The sequence below is a fragment of the Epargyreus clarus genome, unplaced genomic scaffold (genome assembly GCF_041222505.1).
Source record: "Epargyreus clarus isolate Ecla_fem2 unplaced genomic scaffold, WU_Ecla_fem_2.2 ptg000014l, whole genome shotgun sequence".
Classification (NCBI taxonomy): domain Eukaryota; kingdom Metazoa; phylum Arthropoda; class Insecta; order Lepidoptera; family Hesperiidae; genus Epargyreus; species Epargyreus clarus.
The window spans coordinates 17,033,653-17,053,018 of record NW_027332222.1 but is presented as its reverse complement, the minus strand read 5'-3'; the positions used below and the strand labels follow the sequence as shown (position 1 = coordinate 17,053,018).

Below are 19,366 nucleotides of genomic sequence, written 5' to 3'. Positions count from 1 at the left end.
CGAGAACCAATATCAGCAGCATTCGAACTAGAGCTCACGTGACGCCAATGGTCAGGAGCTACTCTACTCTGAATGTGGCTGACTCTATTCGCCACAAACGTTTTCCACTTGGATGGACAAGATTTAATCCAAGCCAAAGTGACAGTAGAGTCAGACCATGCGTAAAGTTCTTGAACTGCATGAAATGGTTTTAAAGCCTCTACCACTGATTCCATTAAAGTAGATAACAAGACAGCAGCTAAAAGTTCCAATCTTGGAATCGACAATTTTCGCAAAGGCGCGACTTTCGACTTTGCGCAACAAAAATGAACGGATGTAGAGCCATCCGCCTCAACGACACGAAAGAATGTGACAGCACAATAGCCACGTTCTGAAGCGTCACAGAAGCCATGCAACTGTAACGACACGAAAGAATTTACCATACGCCGAGGAATGGTAATCGAAACTAATGACGACAATTGAGACTTAAATCGCAACCACTCGTGTGCAATGTGAGGTGGCACATTATCGTCCCATGAAACTCCCGAAGTCCAAAGAAGTTGCATAAGATATTTAGCATAAAACGTAATCGGCGCTAGAAATCCCAAAGGGTCATAAATCCGCGCAATGTGGGAGAGTATGGTACGTTTGGTGCACCTAGAGTCATAGGGGTTGACGACACGAAATCTAAAATCATCCGATTGCGGATGCCATAAAAGTCCCAAAATTTTTAAGGAGAGGTTCGACATCTCTTCGAAATGTTTAAATTCTTCTGAGTATAAGTCAGAAGATGGAAGATCAACGAAAAACTCACTACAATTAGATGTCCACTTTCTTAAATGGAAACCACCAGACGACAAAATTTTGGTGAGTTCCGAGCGCAATTGTAGAGCTTGCTCTACCGAGTCAGCGCCCGACACGATATCATCGACATAAATGTCTCTACTAAGAACTGTAGAAGCAGCCGGAAATTCTTGGGTAGAGTCTTCTGCTAGTTGAGCGATCGCACGAAGAGCCTGAAACGGTGCAGATGATACGCCATAAGTGACCGTGCGAAGCCTATAGTCACGTATAGGACCGTCAGCAGATGGGCGCCACAGAATGCGTAGGTACTCGGTGTCATCTCTACAAACCAAGATTTGTCTATACATCTGTTTGACGTCACCAGTAAAAACGACAGCATGCCAACGGAACCGAATAAGTAAATCGAAAATATTAGTTTGCAGTTTAGGCCCAGCAAGTAGCGTATCATTCAAAGACAATCCATTAGCATCTCTACAACTTGCATCGAACACAGTACGAAGTGGGGTGCTAACAGAATCTGGTCGCAATACTCCGTGATGAGGGATATAATAAAACTTCCCAACGCTTGAAGTCGGGGGATCCACCTGCTCCATATGACCGGCAACCTCATACTCATTCATGAACCGAACGTAGGCATCTCTAAATTCAACATTTATATTAAGTCTTCGCTCGAGAGAGAGAAATCTTTTTAAAGCAATTTCACGGGAATGTGAGAACGATGGCTTTACTGCAGGATTCATGAATGGAAGAGGCACCACAAATCTACCATCATCGTTACGACTATAATTATTAGTGAAATAATTTTCACAGGCTTGATCCTCCTTCGAAAGGATTTTACAGACAGGAGTGCGAACCTCTTCTGTTTCCCAGAATCTTTTTAAAGTGTTATCTAATTTTATATTTGATAAATAAGAGTTATCGACGAAAAAACAATCACTCTGTTTACTATTACGACAGTTGTGTGTGTGATCTCCCTCACACTCACCCATTAGAATCCAACCAAATATAGTATTTAGAGCCTTTGGTTGTCCCGGCCTCCCTCGTCTCAGACCAGGTATGAGAGATGAAGCAAATATATCCGCATTCAATAGCATGTCAATAGCCCCTGGACGAGCGAAGTCTGGATCAGCCAAAGGTAAATTCCTAATATGTGACCAACCACAAAAATCAACAAAATGTACAGGTTGGTCACTACATATCGACGACAAAACAAAAGCTTCAAACTCAAAATCGATTTTATTTGAGTTATAGGATTTTATTTCACAACATAGTGAACCACGAGACTCAGCAACAGAAGATCCGATTCCATTTATTGATTGTTTAGTGTTTTTAATACATAACCCGAGGCGCTTTGCACATGGTACCGAAATAAAGTTGCAAGCGCTTGCACAATCCAACAACACCCTTACAGGTTGAAAGTTTCCCCAACTATCTTTTATAAGAACCTTAGCTGTAGAAAACAAGATTGTACTTTTACCACCGACAGAAGTTAAAACAATATTACTCAGTTGTGCATTATTATTAATGGAACTAACAACTTCAGTATCAGGTTGGGAATTGCTATCAGCGGACGGTGTAACCGATTTTTTAAAATGTAACAATGTGTTATGTGAACACCCACATACACCACAACTTATAGGGACTCGACAAGTTTTTACCCTATGAGTTTTCGAAAAGCAACGGATACAAAGATTTTTATTTTTAATGAATTTAAATCGAGAATCTATATCTAAATTTAGAAAATTCTTACATGATGAAAGACTATGTTGGCCAGTACAAAAGTCACAAGTCACTCCCGACACGACAAATGAGGATTTGGACTTTTTAAAGTTACTTGGTTTCGGTTCTTTTGATATTCCTACATTACTTAATATTGGGTTCGGAGTTACCTCACTTAATGCCCTAACTTGTTTCTCAACAAAATCCTGAACTTGAGTGAACTCTGGTATCTCATCTGAATTAAATTCTAATTGAAATGATTCTTTTGTGGCCCGATCTAATTTTGACCAAAATAAATGGAACAACATGAAGTTCTTATCTGGTAATCCAAACTTTTCCAAAACACTTAAATTCTCCACAAAAGTTCTATGAACACGCTCAAGTTCTACAGCTGATTTTGTTTTCACTGGTTCACATGACAACAACTTTTGATAATAGGAGGCCGTTATATAGCGCTTCTTATTATAATATTTATTAAGTGTATCATACGCGTCTATATAATTTTCATCCGTGAGTGGAAAGTTCCTGATTAAATCATACGCTTTATTTTCGACACAAGTTAACAAGTAATGTAACTTTTCCACATTAGGAATATTTCTATTATGGATCAACGACTCAAATAATTGTTTAAAAGATAACCAATTTTCTAGCTTACCATCGAATGGCTTAATGTTAATTTTAGGCAGCTTAGCAAAACCCGAAACTACTTCTTGTTTAATCTGACGGTCACTATTTAAATGCCGCAGACGGGCCAAAACACTTCTAAATTTTGTATCAAATGATGCAGTTACACCAATTTCAGACTGGCGTTGGGCAGCACTTAATGAACGCAATAAATTTATTTGCGCTTTATGGAATTCATTTGAAAGTTCCCTAAGGTCCTCCTCAACGCAGCCTGTCATATCCGATCCCGCTATATACTCCAATCGCATCATACTGTAATCCCGGGCAATCCTATTAACGTCCCCATCACTTGCGCCACTTTCGTTGCTCCCAGTAGACATTGTCATTAATTGATATAAGTTTATAAACTTAACGAAATCGACAACAATAGCAAATAATTGCAATGTCACTGACAGCTGACTTCGACACAATAATACGTCAAAGTCTAATACAATTTGACAGTATTGACAATATGACCAACGACAAATAAATATGGCGCAATGCAATACTGACAACCAACGACTATTAATAAAAATAGCGCAAAGATGGCGGGACCTAAGTACAACTAACAAAGTGATGAGTTGTAAAGAATCACACCCACCCTCAACATAAAATGTCAATCGACAAAACGAAAATTACGAAATTTTATAGAAATGCAATACAAAATAGCAAATCTAATACGAAATACGACACGAAACGACAAATTTAGAAGCCACTTTACGTAAATGTTCGTTCCTTTAGCGAAATACGACACGATAAAATTAATTTCAATGTTCGTTATGTTCGGTCGACGGAAAATAGCAAAAATGGTGTTTAGGACGATGGAACAATTAAGATCCGCCGAAGTGACCAAAAATGTGAAGCATACATCCGGCACGATGGCCAAAAATGTGGTGAATTCGTCTCGAAGACCAAAAATGTTATGCATTCGGCTCCGAGACCGAAAATATTAAGATTTCCGCGGCCGTTAGAACAAATAAGGAACCGAATGTTCCTCTCTTCGATGGACAAGATGACCGTGTCCCGAAGAAGGTTAAGTGGACTGTATATACGAAAAATAAGATGCAAAGTGCTATAGGGTCACGCACTCACCTGCTGCTGATGGGCGCAGCCTCTTGTACTAGGTATAAGGCACCTTCAACTCACCCTAAGCTCGAGCTAGCTAGTCTTACCTCGGAATGGTCTACCGGTTACCTCTACCTTCTTCCTCTTCTCACGTGGCGTCGATCTTACAGCACGTTGCACCGCGAACAATGAAGTTAACGCGAATTTAAAAGAAACGCTACGAATACGAATAGTGGCTTCTACTTCGGAGTATAACTAAAACGACAAATATGCGCGAGCGCGACCGACGACTCCGAAGCTTCTCGAACAAGAAGAAATCCCGGTGGCGGCATACACCACCGCGAACGACACGACGACAACGACACTACAACGAACTATTTCAAACTATAAATCTCTATGCTTTTAAACCTACAGATTAAAATTAATACCAACGACAAATAATTAATACGTAGAACCATAGACAAAACTGAACAGTCTTGTTTTGGTTTTGTATTCGTGTGGTGAGTGGTGACGTCACATGACATTTCAAGCAGCACCGCAGCAAGATGGGACTTCGTACCCACCGGTCTCTCATATGCCGCGATATATCTGCGTTTGCAATATGGGGGGTGGGTAGGGATTATTCGGGTCTCGAGGGTACCCTCTTTGCCCGGGCAAATTCTCAAGGGAGTGAATACCCCCGAATTTTTAATATTCTTTCATAATAATATAATATTATTAAATAATATTATAATATAATGAGACAACATTAAAATTATACCAACCCCGCTGTTTAGCGGGGGGTAAACATGCAGCACCGTTGTCGTTTTGGAATTTGCATTCCACAGGTAAAAAATCGAAAATTTCTTATTAAATAATATATATTTAGAAAAATTAAACTAAATATTGCATAATTTATGTTTGCTTATAAGCTAACATATCGAACATATTTCATATTTTATTATTATTACGGTCAAGTACCCAATTTGTGTGTTAAATTTTAATATTTTGGCCTAAGGCTGCCACTAATTCATTAAACTGGCAACACCATTGTAATTTTATGTTTCCAAAGAGACGAATATAAAAATAATTCATAAAGCAATGTAGCTTCCGTTTTATGACTATAAAACTGCTAAATTATATAATGTTGAAGAAAAAGTAAAACCAATTATACTTTTGGTTATGTTGGCGGAACTGGCAGCACTGTTTTGTTTTGACAGTTTTAGGACTTGTTGCAAGTTGCAATACAATTTGAATTTTGGTTTCTTTGAACTTCTGAGTTTTTGATAAAATAAATCCTATTCTATAATTGCTTTTTTTACTTTTATTAGTAAGAATAATACTGTTTTATTGATTCTTTACATGCATCTATAAATTAGTAGAACCAGGCTTAAGTATTTATTAATGTTTACATACTTTCAATTAAGTAATTGAATAAATATTAATAGTATTCAACTCCGTAAATGCCGTATTTAAAGAACCATTCCTACCGTGACATTCCGTTTTCACTAGAAACTCCTCTAGTAAGTATGTTGTTTGTATTTTACTTCAATCAAATTAAATATGTTATTTTATATATAATAATAGATAAATAATTTACTACATAATATAGGAAGATTTCTTCATTTATGACGTCGTCAGGAAGTTAAACGACAAGTGCGAGAGCAACAGAGATAAAATCATAAAAATTCGCACAGTTGGAATACTGGAAAGTAAACATGGCTGTTTTTACATTAAAGAAGTGAGTAGCTTATTTCACTTTTTTTTTTTTTTTTTTTTTTTTTTATAATATAGGAGTAGCAGACGAGCATGCAGTCCACCTGATGGTAAGTGGCTACTGCCGCCCATGGACATTTGTAATCAACCCCCGATAGGATTAGATATTCCTACCTGAGGTCGGCCACAGCTGCGCCGCTACCCCTGAGGACTAAGCTGGAACGCCTCCGATAAGTCTGTCTCCCTTACCACACCCTTGAAACCGGAACACAGCAGCGCCTAACACTGCTGTTATTAGGTAGAAATAGGTGTGGCGGTGGTGCCGCCGGAGTCGAACCGCAAAGGGTTCTACCACTTTTAAACTTGCTACTTTTTTACTCAATTGTGCTGTTGTTGTTAATAATTGTTAAACATATGTTTTTATATTAAATATTGGTTTATTTGTTATTATATTAACTTCAGATGACAGCAACACATAATACATCCACTCCGCCCGACCCTAAGTGCTGTATCCGAGTGTCCATGGCATACATGAACTCAACAACCACCTCTTTAAGTTTACCTAATCCAGTCCAACTCATTGGCAACTTGCAGTGGAACGGCTATCCTGTCATCTTTGCTCAAATTATACAGGTATCTTTTAAATATAAAGTTGAAATTTGATTTAGGTCAAAAATACACTCTTTATCCTATTACTAACTGGTGTACTTGGCCCCGGAAGTTTTGGGCTTTATCCCATACTCAGCATTCTCCTACTACTACTACTACTAAAAAATATAAGTAATACTTAAATGTTTTGGTTGCTTTAACAATAATAAATAATCTTATTTACCTTGTTTTTTTCAGCCTCTGAATGTATCCATGGCAACATTGCTTCATGAATCTATGTTGAAGGTGTCTGCCAAATATTCATGTAAACTTCATGTTGATCTCGATGAACTTTAAATTAACATAGAACAAAACTTAGTTGAACATAGTTGAACTATGGGTGCATTTACATATTCACCCTGAAACTAAGTCATATTACATGTTATATTTTCTCGATTTCAATTGTAATTGTTGTTTGTTAAATTAAACAATGTTTCATGATGTAAAACTACAGAATGTAATTGTTAAAGCGTGTATTTATGTACCCTCATAAGAAATTATACTTGTTTGCGGTATTTTAAACTAGAACTTGACCTCAGATCTAGAAATATACTAAAAAGTTTATAATGTGGAAAATACCTACCTTGACCACAATAAAATTCTAACTTTCCAACTAGTTACTTTAACCCGTTCAATACACTGACTTGTATTCAAATTAAAACCATCGCTTTTATATTAGTTTAAAAACATAAAACGTTTATTTTATTGGTTGTAAATTTGTAGTTTACAAACAAAAAGTGGTCAGATGTAAATGTTTTTTACGATATATTGTTGTAAAATGGAAACACCGGATAACTTTTTTCGTATTTGTGAATGTTGATGCAATGAGGCCAATGAAATCTCCCGCCCAATTCAACGGAAATATTGACAAAATCAAAAAGTTGTACATACCCTCAAAGTAATTATTGAAATAGTACTCTGCGGTTGTATTTTGCCTGAACTTCATTCAAAATTTAATATTGTTTTCATTGATAACTTTAGTATAATACGGATAATTTAAAAATTTGTTGAATATCAGCATCATCGTCGCAATTTTCGGTTTACCTTATTTGGAAAAGTTACACTATTTCAATATTGCGGAACAGCGATATCGTACGCTCGCACACTAACACGCGAGTGAGATACAAAATATGACTCTACTGCATTCTGTATTTGCGTCTCGCTCACACTTTGTGCAGACGTTTAGAGATGAATAGAATATGAATCTTTTTGGAAGAATGACGTCCTCGATAGTTATACTACCCTGGTACCAGGTACCAGGGTAGTATAACTATAGGTCAGGACCTTAGTACATTTTTATATCTTGTTTATGGAAGTTGGCTAAGTTTTTTGCAAAATTGGCGGATAACACTTTCATGGCGATGATGGAATGATTTTTGTAAAAAATCACTCATAAATATTCATTCTCTATAAGAAGTTACTTCAAAACCATTGACTGTAATGGTATTTTGATGTGGCTTTATTGCAAAGCCATTGTAATTAATTTGATATATGAACAAATGTAATAAATTATTGATACATCAGATGTTAGTTCTTTAGCTATGAGTCTTAGGAGAGTGACTTGTCAGTTATTAAATAAAATCACTTCCATATTGCTATTAAAGCAAAGACTTTAAAGTAAAAGTAAATACTTTAAAATATACGTAAGTTGAGATCTGAAATTGTATAGGTATATTTATTAAGACAAGTTGTAATAAAAATTAAGATTAAAATGTATTTAATTAATTAACTTACATAAATCTCTCTATTGCACGCCATCCAGTGATGTTGCGATGCTCAGGAGGCTCCAATTCTCATAGTTGGAATATTAATGAATGTTATTGATTGATTGAATAAAACAAAGGGTCTTATATCGAAAAGAATGCATATTTATTACACCTTAAATAAATATAATAATTGTAACATTTACAACATTCCGTCACCGTCCACTCTTAATATAAAAAATATGTTGGCGACAATTATGACTGACAATATAATTGATATAAATCATAGGCAAGGGTTGAACTTTCAGGATTACAAAAACTTTATAAATTGTTTTAAAATAAATTATTTAACAAACTTCAGTTTTGTGAGTTGTTCTGAAAATATGAGAACGAACTTAAGTTTTGAGATGATTGTACAACCTCATTCTACACCAAACATTTACACTTTATCCCGTAACCATTGAAGTTTCTTATCAACTCTAAAGTGAATCTACGTTTATAACAAACATTCATATAAATATATTTCAAAGGCTCCCTAAATTGTACATACAGAGTACTTATTGCAAGTTTAATATTATTGCGATGGAATGCATTTTTAAATATAATACATGGTATAGCATATTATTATGTGATAGCTGTTGTAAATGGTCTTTTAGTCCATCTGATGTGATGTCACTGCAGCCTATAGACATCTGTAAACTCAAAATCTATTATCTATATTGTAAATATTTAATGATTACATATTGTATTCCCTTCAATAATTTCCAATGGATATTATTGACTTTTTAAAAAAATTAAATGTAACATGGAAGGGCAGTGTACAATAATTAAGGTAATTATATATTAATAAAGTACTCAATCTCTAAATTTAAGGGATGATAGAGTAGTAAATAGCAATACATTGTAAGGGTCTCTCCTGGATGTAGTTGACCATTGTTCTGACATGGAACATATATGCTGTACAAAACATGTAAAAAATATTACAAGAAGTCAGTATAGGTTGAAATAAATATTTTTGGGCTAAGGTTTAATTCAAATAATAGTATAAATATTGGGCTCATATTGATATATTATGGATTATCTAGATGTATTCAATATTAGGTAGTATCAATAGTTATTACCTGTCAATACATTTGCACCTGCGATGTATAGTGTAATAAAAATGGTCATGGTTGATGTTTCAACCCGATTTTGGACTAATATTATATTTTGATAAACACTCATAGCAAAGAAATGAGTGGAATCTATTTGAAATACTGTAACAGTATCCATTTCATTAGCACAACTCACTTTTTAATTTATTTATTGAAATTTCCAATTCAGTATTATGTTTACTTTTGTTTTTGTATTAGAGATGTGCCGAGTCAGGTCGACTCGAGTCAGTACTCAAGTACTTACATAAACTCGCATACTCGAGAACCAATAGTGATACTCGAGTACCAGTAATACTCGAATACTGACGATACTCGTACAAGTAAAAACTTTTTTAATTTTCGTGTAGTGAGTGGCGTTTTTTTTTTTTGCTCTTCCATGCTATTGGACTGTATGTTGTGTAAAGTACTCGAATACCAAAAATGGCCGACTCGGCACATCATTATTTTGTATGCAATTTGCTTTATAACTTTAATCTGACAGGAACCTATTAGATTTGATATACCTAGTGCAAGTTGAAGGAGTCCTTCACTTAATATGGGAAGAGTATGATTTGACAGATAAATATATTGACTCCTAGTTTTGGAATAACTAAAAAGCAAGACTAAAACCTTAGATCCACCAGGGTCCATCACAAGGGGTTCGGGTGGGAGCTAGAGCACCCAGAAGTATAGAACGAATACTAGCAGTATGACCGCGCCGGCGGTCACCTTCACCAACATAGACTTGGTGTTGAGGTATGTCGCATCTTTCTTGTACTTCTGCGACATCATTGATAGGTTCTGTGTTTTTGTGTCCAGCTCTGAAAAGTTATAAATAAAAGTGTCACTTATATCAAAGGGGATGTGAGAATAATACAATAAACAAGCATTTTATTTTAAAGCACTATTTTTGGGTATAACTGGACAAAAGTTATGTCCAATTCTATATCTATCGAATGTCTAATACATGATATGCTACCTAATAAACGCTGCAGCAGTTTTGCGACTCGAAGAATTTATTTATCTTTTACAAGGAAAACTAATATTGAGCTAAGTTCTAAAAACTGGAATGCCATGGACATACTTTTTAAACTACATTATCACGGGAATCACCAGCTAAGTTACAAATTATCAGGACAAAATTATCAAGACAGAAGTTAGTATTTAACCTAACAATAAGGCAGATGGGCTACCTAGTGGAAAGCAGTCACCGCCGCCTATGGAGATTTGCGACATAAGAATAGTCGCCGATGTATCGCCGGCTTTAATTTGTATTGTATCTGTATGAAGCAAGCAAAATTTACCGGAGAGCACAGCGCCGCGCTGCAGCACATCGTCGATGTTCTGCATCATGATGCGCTGCACGTCGCCGAGCTGGCCGCCGAGCTGCGCGGTGGCGCCGGCGCGGCGGGCGCGCGCGCCGCCCTCCGCGTACTGCTTGCGCGTGCGCTGCATCCACGTGTCGAACTCTATGAACGTGTACGGACGAGTTACTGTGTTCACCTGTGAAATCAACACTTTAATTATTATAAAAATTAACTAATGCTGACATTTTTTTTATTTTTTTATAATATAAGAGTAGCAGACTAGCATGCAGTCCACCTGATGGTAAGTGGCTACTGCCGCCCATGGACATCTGTAATCAACCCCAGATAGGATTAGATATTCCTACCTAAGGTCGGCCACAGATGCGCCGCTACCCCTGAGGACTAAGCTGGAACGCCTCGGAAAAGTCTATCTCCCTTACCACACCCTTCAAACCGGAACACAGCAGCGCCTAACACTGCTGTTATTAGGTAGAAATAGGTGTGGCGGTGGTGCCGCCGGAATCGAACCACAAAGGGTTCTCTACCACCTTCAATGAGACAGGATGCATTGTACAGGAGAGCTGTTGTTATCTGGCTCCTGCCTAAGAATGTGTCATCCTGTAATTTGACACTAAATATTTGCCAAAGTATAATATTTGAGCATTTGAGCAGGTATTATATGGTAAGACTTCAGTAAGTTGCAGGCATATGTTGTTTTTGTGATCGTAACTCAGATGAAGCAATTACTCTTTTCTGATGTATTTGTTGCCATTGGAAGATAAATTTACATTTTTATATCACAGCAGCATCTTATGTACTTCATGCTTTAGTTATGACTTAATTATTCAAGAGATGCTATTCTCATGTTCAGTTACATCATTAGGAACATATTTGTATTTGATTGTAAACAGGAATTATATAAAAAAAAAAAAAACAGTAACTCACCCTCTTCCCGTACTGTTGATAAAACTCCTGTGCAATTTCTTCTAAGTAGCTGAATGCAAGTCTCTTACTATAGTTGCGCTCACAAAGTACCAAGTAACAAATTTCATTCTCTATCAAATAACTGGAACAAGAATTACAGAATTAATTGCTATGTGTTGCATCATTCTGACTTGTTTCACAATGTTAACACTAACATTGCATCCACTATTCAGTGTGTGGACAATAAAAAATTATTTCTATGCTTTTTCTGTAGAAACCCCTCTTTTCTGTAGCCCTCAATAAAAAAAAACTATAGGTGATACATTGTCATATTTAGCATAATTTCACATAATACCGCAAAAAAAAACATTGCTCAAGAAATTTGCAAATAAACATTGTTTAACTTTCAATATCAATTTTTAGAACATTAATTACTGCTTTAAAAGGTAAAAATAAAAGTTTAGGAATATAGATACATTTTTAGTGCCTACATAGGCCCATAAAAAATAAATATTTCATTTGAGGTTTGCTTCACCAAACCTTCTCTAGAGTTATGTATAAAAACAAATCTAGGTTCTTATTGTTATTTAACTTGACCATGCTGGGAGGTTTACAGACAAGGTACATCTAAATCTATACGAAGCGAAAAGGAAAGCGGAAATAAAACAAAACAAGCGTCAGGACTCACTGGAAGAGATAGGGCGGAGTTTCGATCGAGCAGCGGTTGGGCGCCTGCCGCCCTAGCTTCCTAAACAGCATTTTTGCCTGGTTTTGGTACTCCAAAATATTGCAGCCGCTCTGCGAACCACCAGCAAATAAAAATTAAATACAGAATATAAACGAACAAAAATAAATTAACGAAGTAATTGGCGCATAGAGGTGACATATAAATCTACAATTTAATTCAGGGAAAAATGGGTGAGTTGCTAAAATTACTAAGATTACTTTGTAGATATAATAGCATATGTTTGTGAGACGTGCAATTGCTGTAGAATTGATTACCTGCTCATCTTCTTGCATGGTTGCGGCTAGCGGTAGCCCGTCCACCACACGGGCGATCATAGTCATTAACACCATCTTGTTATTTTAAATGTCCTAAATTAAAATAAAAAATATATGTACTTCGTCTTTTTTTTCACGGATCACTTATTTTTCTTCTTCTCATCATTTTACACTGAAAACAATTCTGAATATCAATCGACAGCTGTGCTTACACGTCAAGACATTGACAATTTCACAATGACATAACGACACGTCAGCTTGCCTATGGTGAAGAATATGATGCGTTCAGTTTAATACGCATCTTTTACGCCTGGATTCTAGGCTTTTAGAAATTATTGTTTTACAAAGATAACAATGACCGTTTAGATAAGACTGCGACAATATAATATTCTACTACCCCTATGAATGCTCTGTAGGATGGGGCCTATTATAGACGCTGTGTATGGATTGGATGGATATAATTTAACATGTGCTATACATTTTTCTTTTTTGGTTTAAAAGTATGAATATATATTCGTAAATGTAATAAATACCATGACATATTTCAGTTTTCAAATTGGGTTGCATAATCGTGAGTAGCGTATATTTTTGGGTTTCGGTTGACTGACGCTAGGTTTATCGTCATGCCTATTTCTGATTTAAATTAAAAGTATTTTGCCTTGGGCTGGCTTGGAATGGGACTTTTCAAAGTTCTTAGGGGTAGCTACGCATGTAAGATGGCATATTTAGGACTTCTTTTTTGGAGTTCACAACAATAGGAGCAAAAGATATTTTTCTCTCTATTATTTTAAATTGGATGGATTCATACATTTCCTGATTAAGAATAATTTTATTATTATTGCTTCTTTTCATTAAATAACTTACAGCAAAAAATATATAATTTCGGACCATACGGCTGTGTAAATTGTATCGTAGTAATCTGGATCTTTGAATAAGTATATATTTACAAAAGTAATATGATCAATTAATTTTCCCACAAAGCATTTTCATTATTCATAGTTATACTTCTTATGGTAATTGTAGATACTACTAAGCTATAATCTAGAAATCGACAAACATATATCTTTTTTTATTTAATTACTAGCTGACCCGGCAAACTTCGTTCCGCCTCAGTATCTATTTATGAAATATATAATATTTATAAATATATTTACTCAACTTTTAAACCTTCCCCGGACTTCCACAAATAATTTAAAGCCAAAATTAGCCAAATAGGTCCAGCGATTCTCGAGTTTTAGCGAGACTAACGAACAGGAATTTATATATATAGATTTCGAGAGATCATGTATTTACATAGGTTGTGGAGCATACATTTTATTTATGTGTGGTTGTTTATAGGTATTTTAGGTGTGATGAATGAACAAGACTTTTGTATTTTATTGTGGATATTTTATTAACATTATCATCATGCATCAAATTTATGTGCTAAATCATTTACACTTATAACTAACTATACATAGAAAAATAACTTAACTAGGGGGCAGAAAATACAGTATTTGTTAAATTAAACAACTAAAATTACAAGTAAAATATCGGACTTTAACTGCGTACATCTAAAAGCAAGTATAACGCAAAATCACTGTGTCTGTACCGCACATAACTCTCAGAACCTAAAAATAATTTCTCAATCAAAACAGACGCCACCTAGCGCCGAGTAGGCGAAACTATACAAACTAAACCAATATACGCAAAAGATGTTGTCAAAACACAAACAGAACAAAAACGATGCACACCACTTTATCCAATTACGTATTCAATTATTATCGGACATTAATTAACGTAGAACGAACAAGAATACATTGAAATAGTAGACAAAATGTGTTTCGACTTCTATCTCCCCGCCCTCCCCCTTTATACCAAATTCACTAACCTTCTCATTGCTTCCTTGCATTATTTCATATTCTCCTATCTAGCGACACCAATATCCTTCGTACATGGGTCGAGGGTGTGCGTTCTGAATATAAATACCGTTGTATATACAATTTCGTGCAAACACCGGCGGCCGCGCAGAGACCGCGAAAAACGCCTTGTACCGATAGGGCGTTCAATAATAATTTAAAATGAAATTTTATGATACTAAGACTAGGCTCAATTAAAATAATTTTTAACAATAATTTTCTCGAGGTGCTGTTAAAATTTACATTGAAAATTTAAGTACATTATTAATTAGAAACTTTGATTTTTCAACAACATCAATTCGACTAAAATTATTTAAAATTTCCGAGCATCTTTTTAAATGTTTGCTCAAACATTTTGCCTACTAACCGGTAACTCATCATCTCACAGTATCGACATCGAGTAGCATCACACACTAGCCCAATTATAAATTCTGAGAGCACTCCTCTTCCATCGCGTGGTCCATTCATTACTTCTATTAAATTACTTTATATTATATATGTATATTACAATAAAATTTGTAACCTATAGAACGAAATTTCCTAAAAAGGAAAAAAAAGTATGCGGTCACGAGATCTGCGCAGGAGTTCGCGCCGATTACGAAACAATCACATCCCAACCGGCGGACCGATATCGATTCTAACAATAAAATTCAATATAAACTAACGTAGATCAAAACAATTTCATATATTTTTGAATTTCATAAAATTCTGATGTAATACTCTACAATAATAATTATTTACTACGTTTTGCGCAAACCAAGCGAACGCCATACTTTAACGAGAGACAAAATAAATAAGTTAAAACCTATATTTATATTTACAAAAGCAAGAAAGTGTCGAAAGAAAGAGTCAACTTGAGAATTCCGCCTACCTATATAAAAATACGATTAAAAATCCACATTTTAATAATATGTATAATGTTAAATCACATGAAACGGGCACTGGTTTGTTCGCAGAAGTTTGGACACTGAGATCGTTGAACTATACATGTATAAGTCCGTACCACTAAACGCACTGGGTGTATAATTTAATCTTAAACCTGTATCTCGGTTGGATCGGTCGAGCCCCAGCGCACCCGCGCCACGTGCCCACGCGTGGGCGGCGCCCCACCCTCGGTCCCGCCGCTTAGCACCCATTTACTTGACATTTCGATTCGCTTAAGGCTCGCTAACCCTCATCAGTTTCATTCCCGGGCCGGGGCGCGCAGCCCGATGCACGAGTAGTTATATTCTATTTTAAGAGACTTACTCGCTAATAAATTGATATATTTTACTTTTTATTATAAAAATATTGCATAATATAACATCAGGAATTAGAGTGAGTGCCGCGGCCTGCGCGCCCGCCAGGGGGCGCGCGCCCCGGAACGATTCCTTCACACTTTAAACAAATTTTATAAGGTATATTTTATTTATTTACGATACATCGATCAGTAACTGTATACATATAAAGATCATGCTCTGTCTTTGCATTGAAATATCGATTTAAACTCAACATGAACTAGGCTACAGCTTAATCGATCTTTTTATCAACTATCTAGATAAAGTATTATGATTCATTAACATTGGACCACAAATCGTAATTAATTATTAATAATATTTATTCAGGTAACAAAAAATGGGGGCCCCGCGCTCTGTTAAAAGAATATATCACATAGCGTCTAACGTTTGCGAATGGGACCTTCCTGATATGCAGCTTGCAGACGTACAGTAGGATATCGGCGTGTATATGAAAACTCTTTACATATTTTCTCTTGATATGTTAAAAAAGTATCGCGCGAGGTCCCTCCCCAACAGGTTCACTATCGTTAATTTAAATAAACGAAATAAACTAGAACATGTCCACTTAAACGGCTCACTTAACGTAAACATCTATTTATCATAATAATTAACACAATTAACGCACAAAACTTCATCCCTTAACAATTAATTTATCAGTTTCTAACAGAAAGTTGGCAGTAGGTTCAGTACTCGCGTAGAATTTAGACGTATTCCACAAAAATATAAAAACCTAAATAATATCAATTTAAAATTCGGTTTCAGCAAGATGTGGAGACTGAAAACTAACGACTAGGTGTCAGCCACCGGGACACCTGAGCGGCGCCGGGCGGCGCGGCGCTGCGTCCCTCTCTATTGGTTTGTGCCGACGCGAGAGAGAGAGGGACGCCGGATACTGCCGCGGCCGGCGCCGGACGCACGCACCGGATCATAACAAACAAAGGAACGATAGCTAGAATCAATGACATCCGATAAAGTGAAGAAATATATAGATATATCAACATTAGTGAGGTCTTTCGTTTGTAACGATGTGTAAATATGCGAATGGCCATAAAAAAGCACCAAATAAGTAGGTAATATATTTCATCTGAGGGTAATATTATGCGATCTTTTTGTATTTATATGTATAATAAACATTTTTTTACGTAAATATTTCTTTAATATAAACTCTTATTTAGACTATAATATTATCTTATTGCATATTGTAAAAACTGTTTTCGAATAAATTGTATATTCATATAATGTATTTTCGCATAGTTTTGAGGTAGGAAGTTTGTTTGAAGTCGCCGGCCGACAGGGGTCGCGGCGGACGTGAAATATATGCTATAGAAATTTCATTACAAACGTTAAAAATTCGTTTCAACATTATACAAAACCACTCCATCCGTATATAATATCTAGCAAATTTAGTGTTCCTTTCTGAAATTTCCCTAAAAATAGGTATATATAAACATTTGAGCAATCAATTTCGTCTCTCCTATTTTTGTATAAATATTAAATTCAATAATAAAGATTATATTAGTTCGATTTGAGAATAATATTTATCTTAATAACGTTATTAGAAGCGATCGGAAAAACGTAATGCATGATGACTTGAAAAATAGACGAATTTACTATTCAAAGTAGTTAGTGAAAAATGTACGTAAGAGCGAAACGAATAACGACTCTAGAGTAGTTACGTATGACATAGTCCGTCGGTCGCGCCCGAGTCCCGGCACTCACTGCACTGCGGCGTCTACGCGAGCGAGCAGTCGATCTCCACGATGTCCTTGGGCACGTCCACGAACTGGTACACCAGCCGCTGCCCGTCCACCTTGGCCAGGATGCCGCGCTGGTAGTAGTAGCGCAGCGCGCGCCCCATCGTCTCGTAGTTCATGTCCGGCTTGTTCTTGTGCAGCCCCCACAGCCGCGACACCGCCTTCGAGTCCACCAGCTTGAACACGCCCTTCTCGCGGTTCGTCCACTTGATGTAGCGCGGGCAGTACTCGCGGTCCTGCAGCAGCTTGAGCAGGAACTCCCAGAGGTAGGTGGTGGAGCCCTCGCGGGACTTGCGCTTGACGCCGGGCGTGGGCGGCGCGTCCGTGCGCGGCCTCTTCTTGGGTTTCAGCTTATTGTGGTGGTGGTGTCGCTGGTAGTCGCCGAAGTCGAACACCGAGTAGGGGAGGTCGTCGTGCGGCAGCGGCGGCGGCGCGGGCGCCGCGAAGTGGTGCGCGCCGCCCCCGCCGCCGTAGCCGTACCCGTATGCGTCGCGCTCGCCAACTGTGCCCACTGGAATATACAAAATGTTACGTCAATTACGTTATGATTTTAAACAACAACTAAGTAATATAGTTTTTAAGGAAAAAAAATAGGGTACAATAGTAAAACTTAAGTGAACGAGATACATAAACAAAATCTCATAAACGTAGCTATCCAAAAAAAAAATGTAGGTCCAAAACGATAAGTCCCACTGTTTACAAGTAAAAATAGGAATTTAAAGTTTTAAGGTTTATTCGAAATATTTATTATATTTTGGTCTACTTCTAAGTGTTAAGGCAAGTAAACAATACAAGATATGAATTAGGTGTTAGTAGTCAACACATTATCTGTTCAAATCTAAACACTTAACAATTGTCTGATTAGAACATGAACATTCCCACGGCTGTGAGAGCTGATCTGTAGGACAATAACTATTTGAAAACTAACTTATATATTTTGGCAACACGTTTCGGCAGTACAAAGTTTACAAAGATACCCCTTCTAATAGTCAAACCATTGGAGTTACACAAAGTAGTTAGATACGTTTAATTATGTATAATTTCTATGAACTTCTACATATTTTAAACAAATGATCTTCGTCACACCATCATTGTTTTCGATGAAATAATACATAAGAGCGATAACTGATTTTATTACATTATTGTTTATCGAAATTCAATTATGCATGGAACATTGATGTATGGCCCTGTTATTGTGCATATTGCATATCGCGTGATGAATGTTATATTATTTTTAATAGCATATCTTGCTTTTTCCGGAATGAGGGTACATATTGATACAATACCAATTTTTATTCATGACATATTAATCTATTTTATTTGTTCCTTACTTAGCTTAGTTAAAATATAATTTATCTTCATCATAACTTTTTGTATTCATGTAAAGGTGTATTATGTATCTGGTAAAGGTAAATCAGAATCGTAATCCTATTTGTATAATGTAATATGGTTGTATCAAAGGGATATTGCCCTCCCGAGAACACCGTAAAACATTTCGTGATTATTTTCACGATCAGCAATAATACGTTGGTCGCGATTGATATTCATAACGTGGTACGCGAGTAAAAACAATATTTATGGGGAAACGTGTCGAAGATACGGATAAAACTTTATATTAAGTGCGAGTTTGCGTTCAACTAAACACTTTAGTTTGTGAAATATTAACAGTACAAGATGATCGTGTGACTTCTACGTCTATCTGCTTTTTAACCAATTATATATTAACTATTATCAATTATGCCGTTTTGCTTACCAACATTTGACTATGAGTAATTGAGTATGTAGATATTAATTA

At 36.3% G+C, this 19,366-nt stretch overlaps 3 protein-coding genes across 6 annotated transcripts in view; 1 reads left to right on the top strand and 2 right to left on the bottom strand.

Annotated features, from left to right (window-relative positions):
* Positions 1-5,441: 5,441 nt before the first annotated feature.
* On the top strand, positions 5,442-8,631 carry LOC140747049 (uncharacterized). The gene is made up of 4 exons (XM_073079286.1): positions 5,442-5,732; positions 5,822-5,950; positions 6,388-6,558; positions 6,772-8,631. Exons 1-4 carry the CDS (start codon positions 5,673-5,675, stop codon positions 6,868-6,870), a joined length of 459 nt encoding a protein of 152 aa, XP_072935387.1. The 5' UTR covers positions 5,442-5,672; the 3' UTR covers positions 6,871-8,631.
* Positions 8,632-9,873: 1,242 nt separating this feature from the next.
* On the bottom strand, positions 9,874-13,467 carry Sec22 (vesicle-trafficking protein SEC22). Its single transcript, XM_073079285.1, has 5 exons — positions 12,643-13,467; positions 12,329-12,438; positions 11,662-11,782; positions 10,714-10,912; positions 9,874-10,230 (listed from the first exon to the last, which is right to left on the bottom strand). The coding sequence occupies exons 1-5, from the start codon at positions 12,715-12,717 to the stop codon at positions 10,082-10,084; spliced, it is 654 nt and encodes a 217-aa protein (XP_072935386.1). The 5' UTR covers positions 12,718-13,467; the 3' UTR covers positions 9,874-10,081.
* A 542-nt stretch (positions 13,468-14,009) lies between these two features.
* Eip74EF (Ecdysone-induced protein E74) overlaps positions 14,010-19,366 on the bottom strand; it is a 276,463-nt gene continuing 271,106 nt past the window's right edge. For all 4 annotated transcript variants that reach the window (XM_073079272.1, XM_073079274.1, XM_073079273.1 and 1 more), the window contains one exon: positions 14,010-18,082. In XM_073079272.1, the coding sequence (XP_072935373.1) occupies positions 17,550-18,082 (533 nt within the window). In that variant the 3' untranslated portion in view covers positions 14,010-17,549. The remainder of the gene's footprint in view (positions 18,083-19,366) is intronic.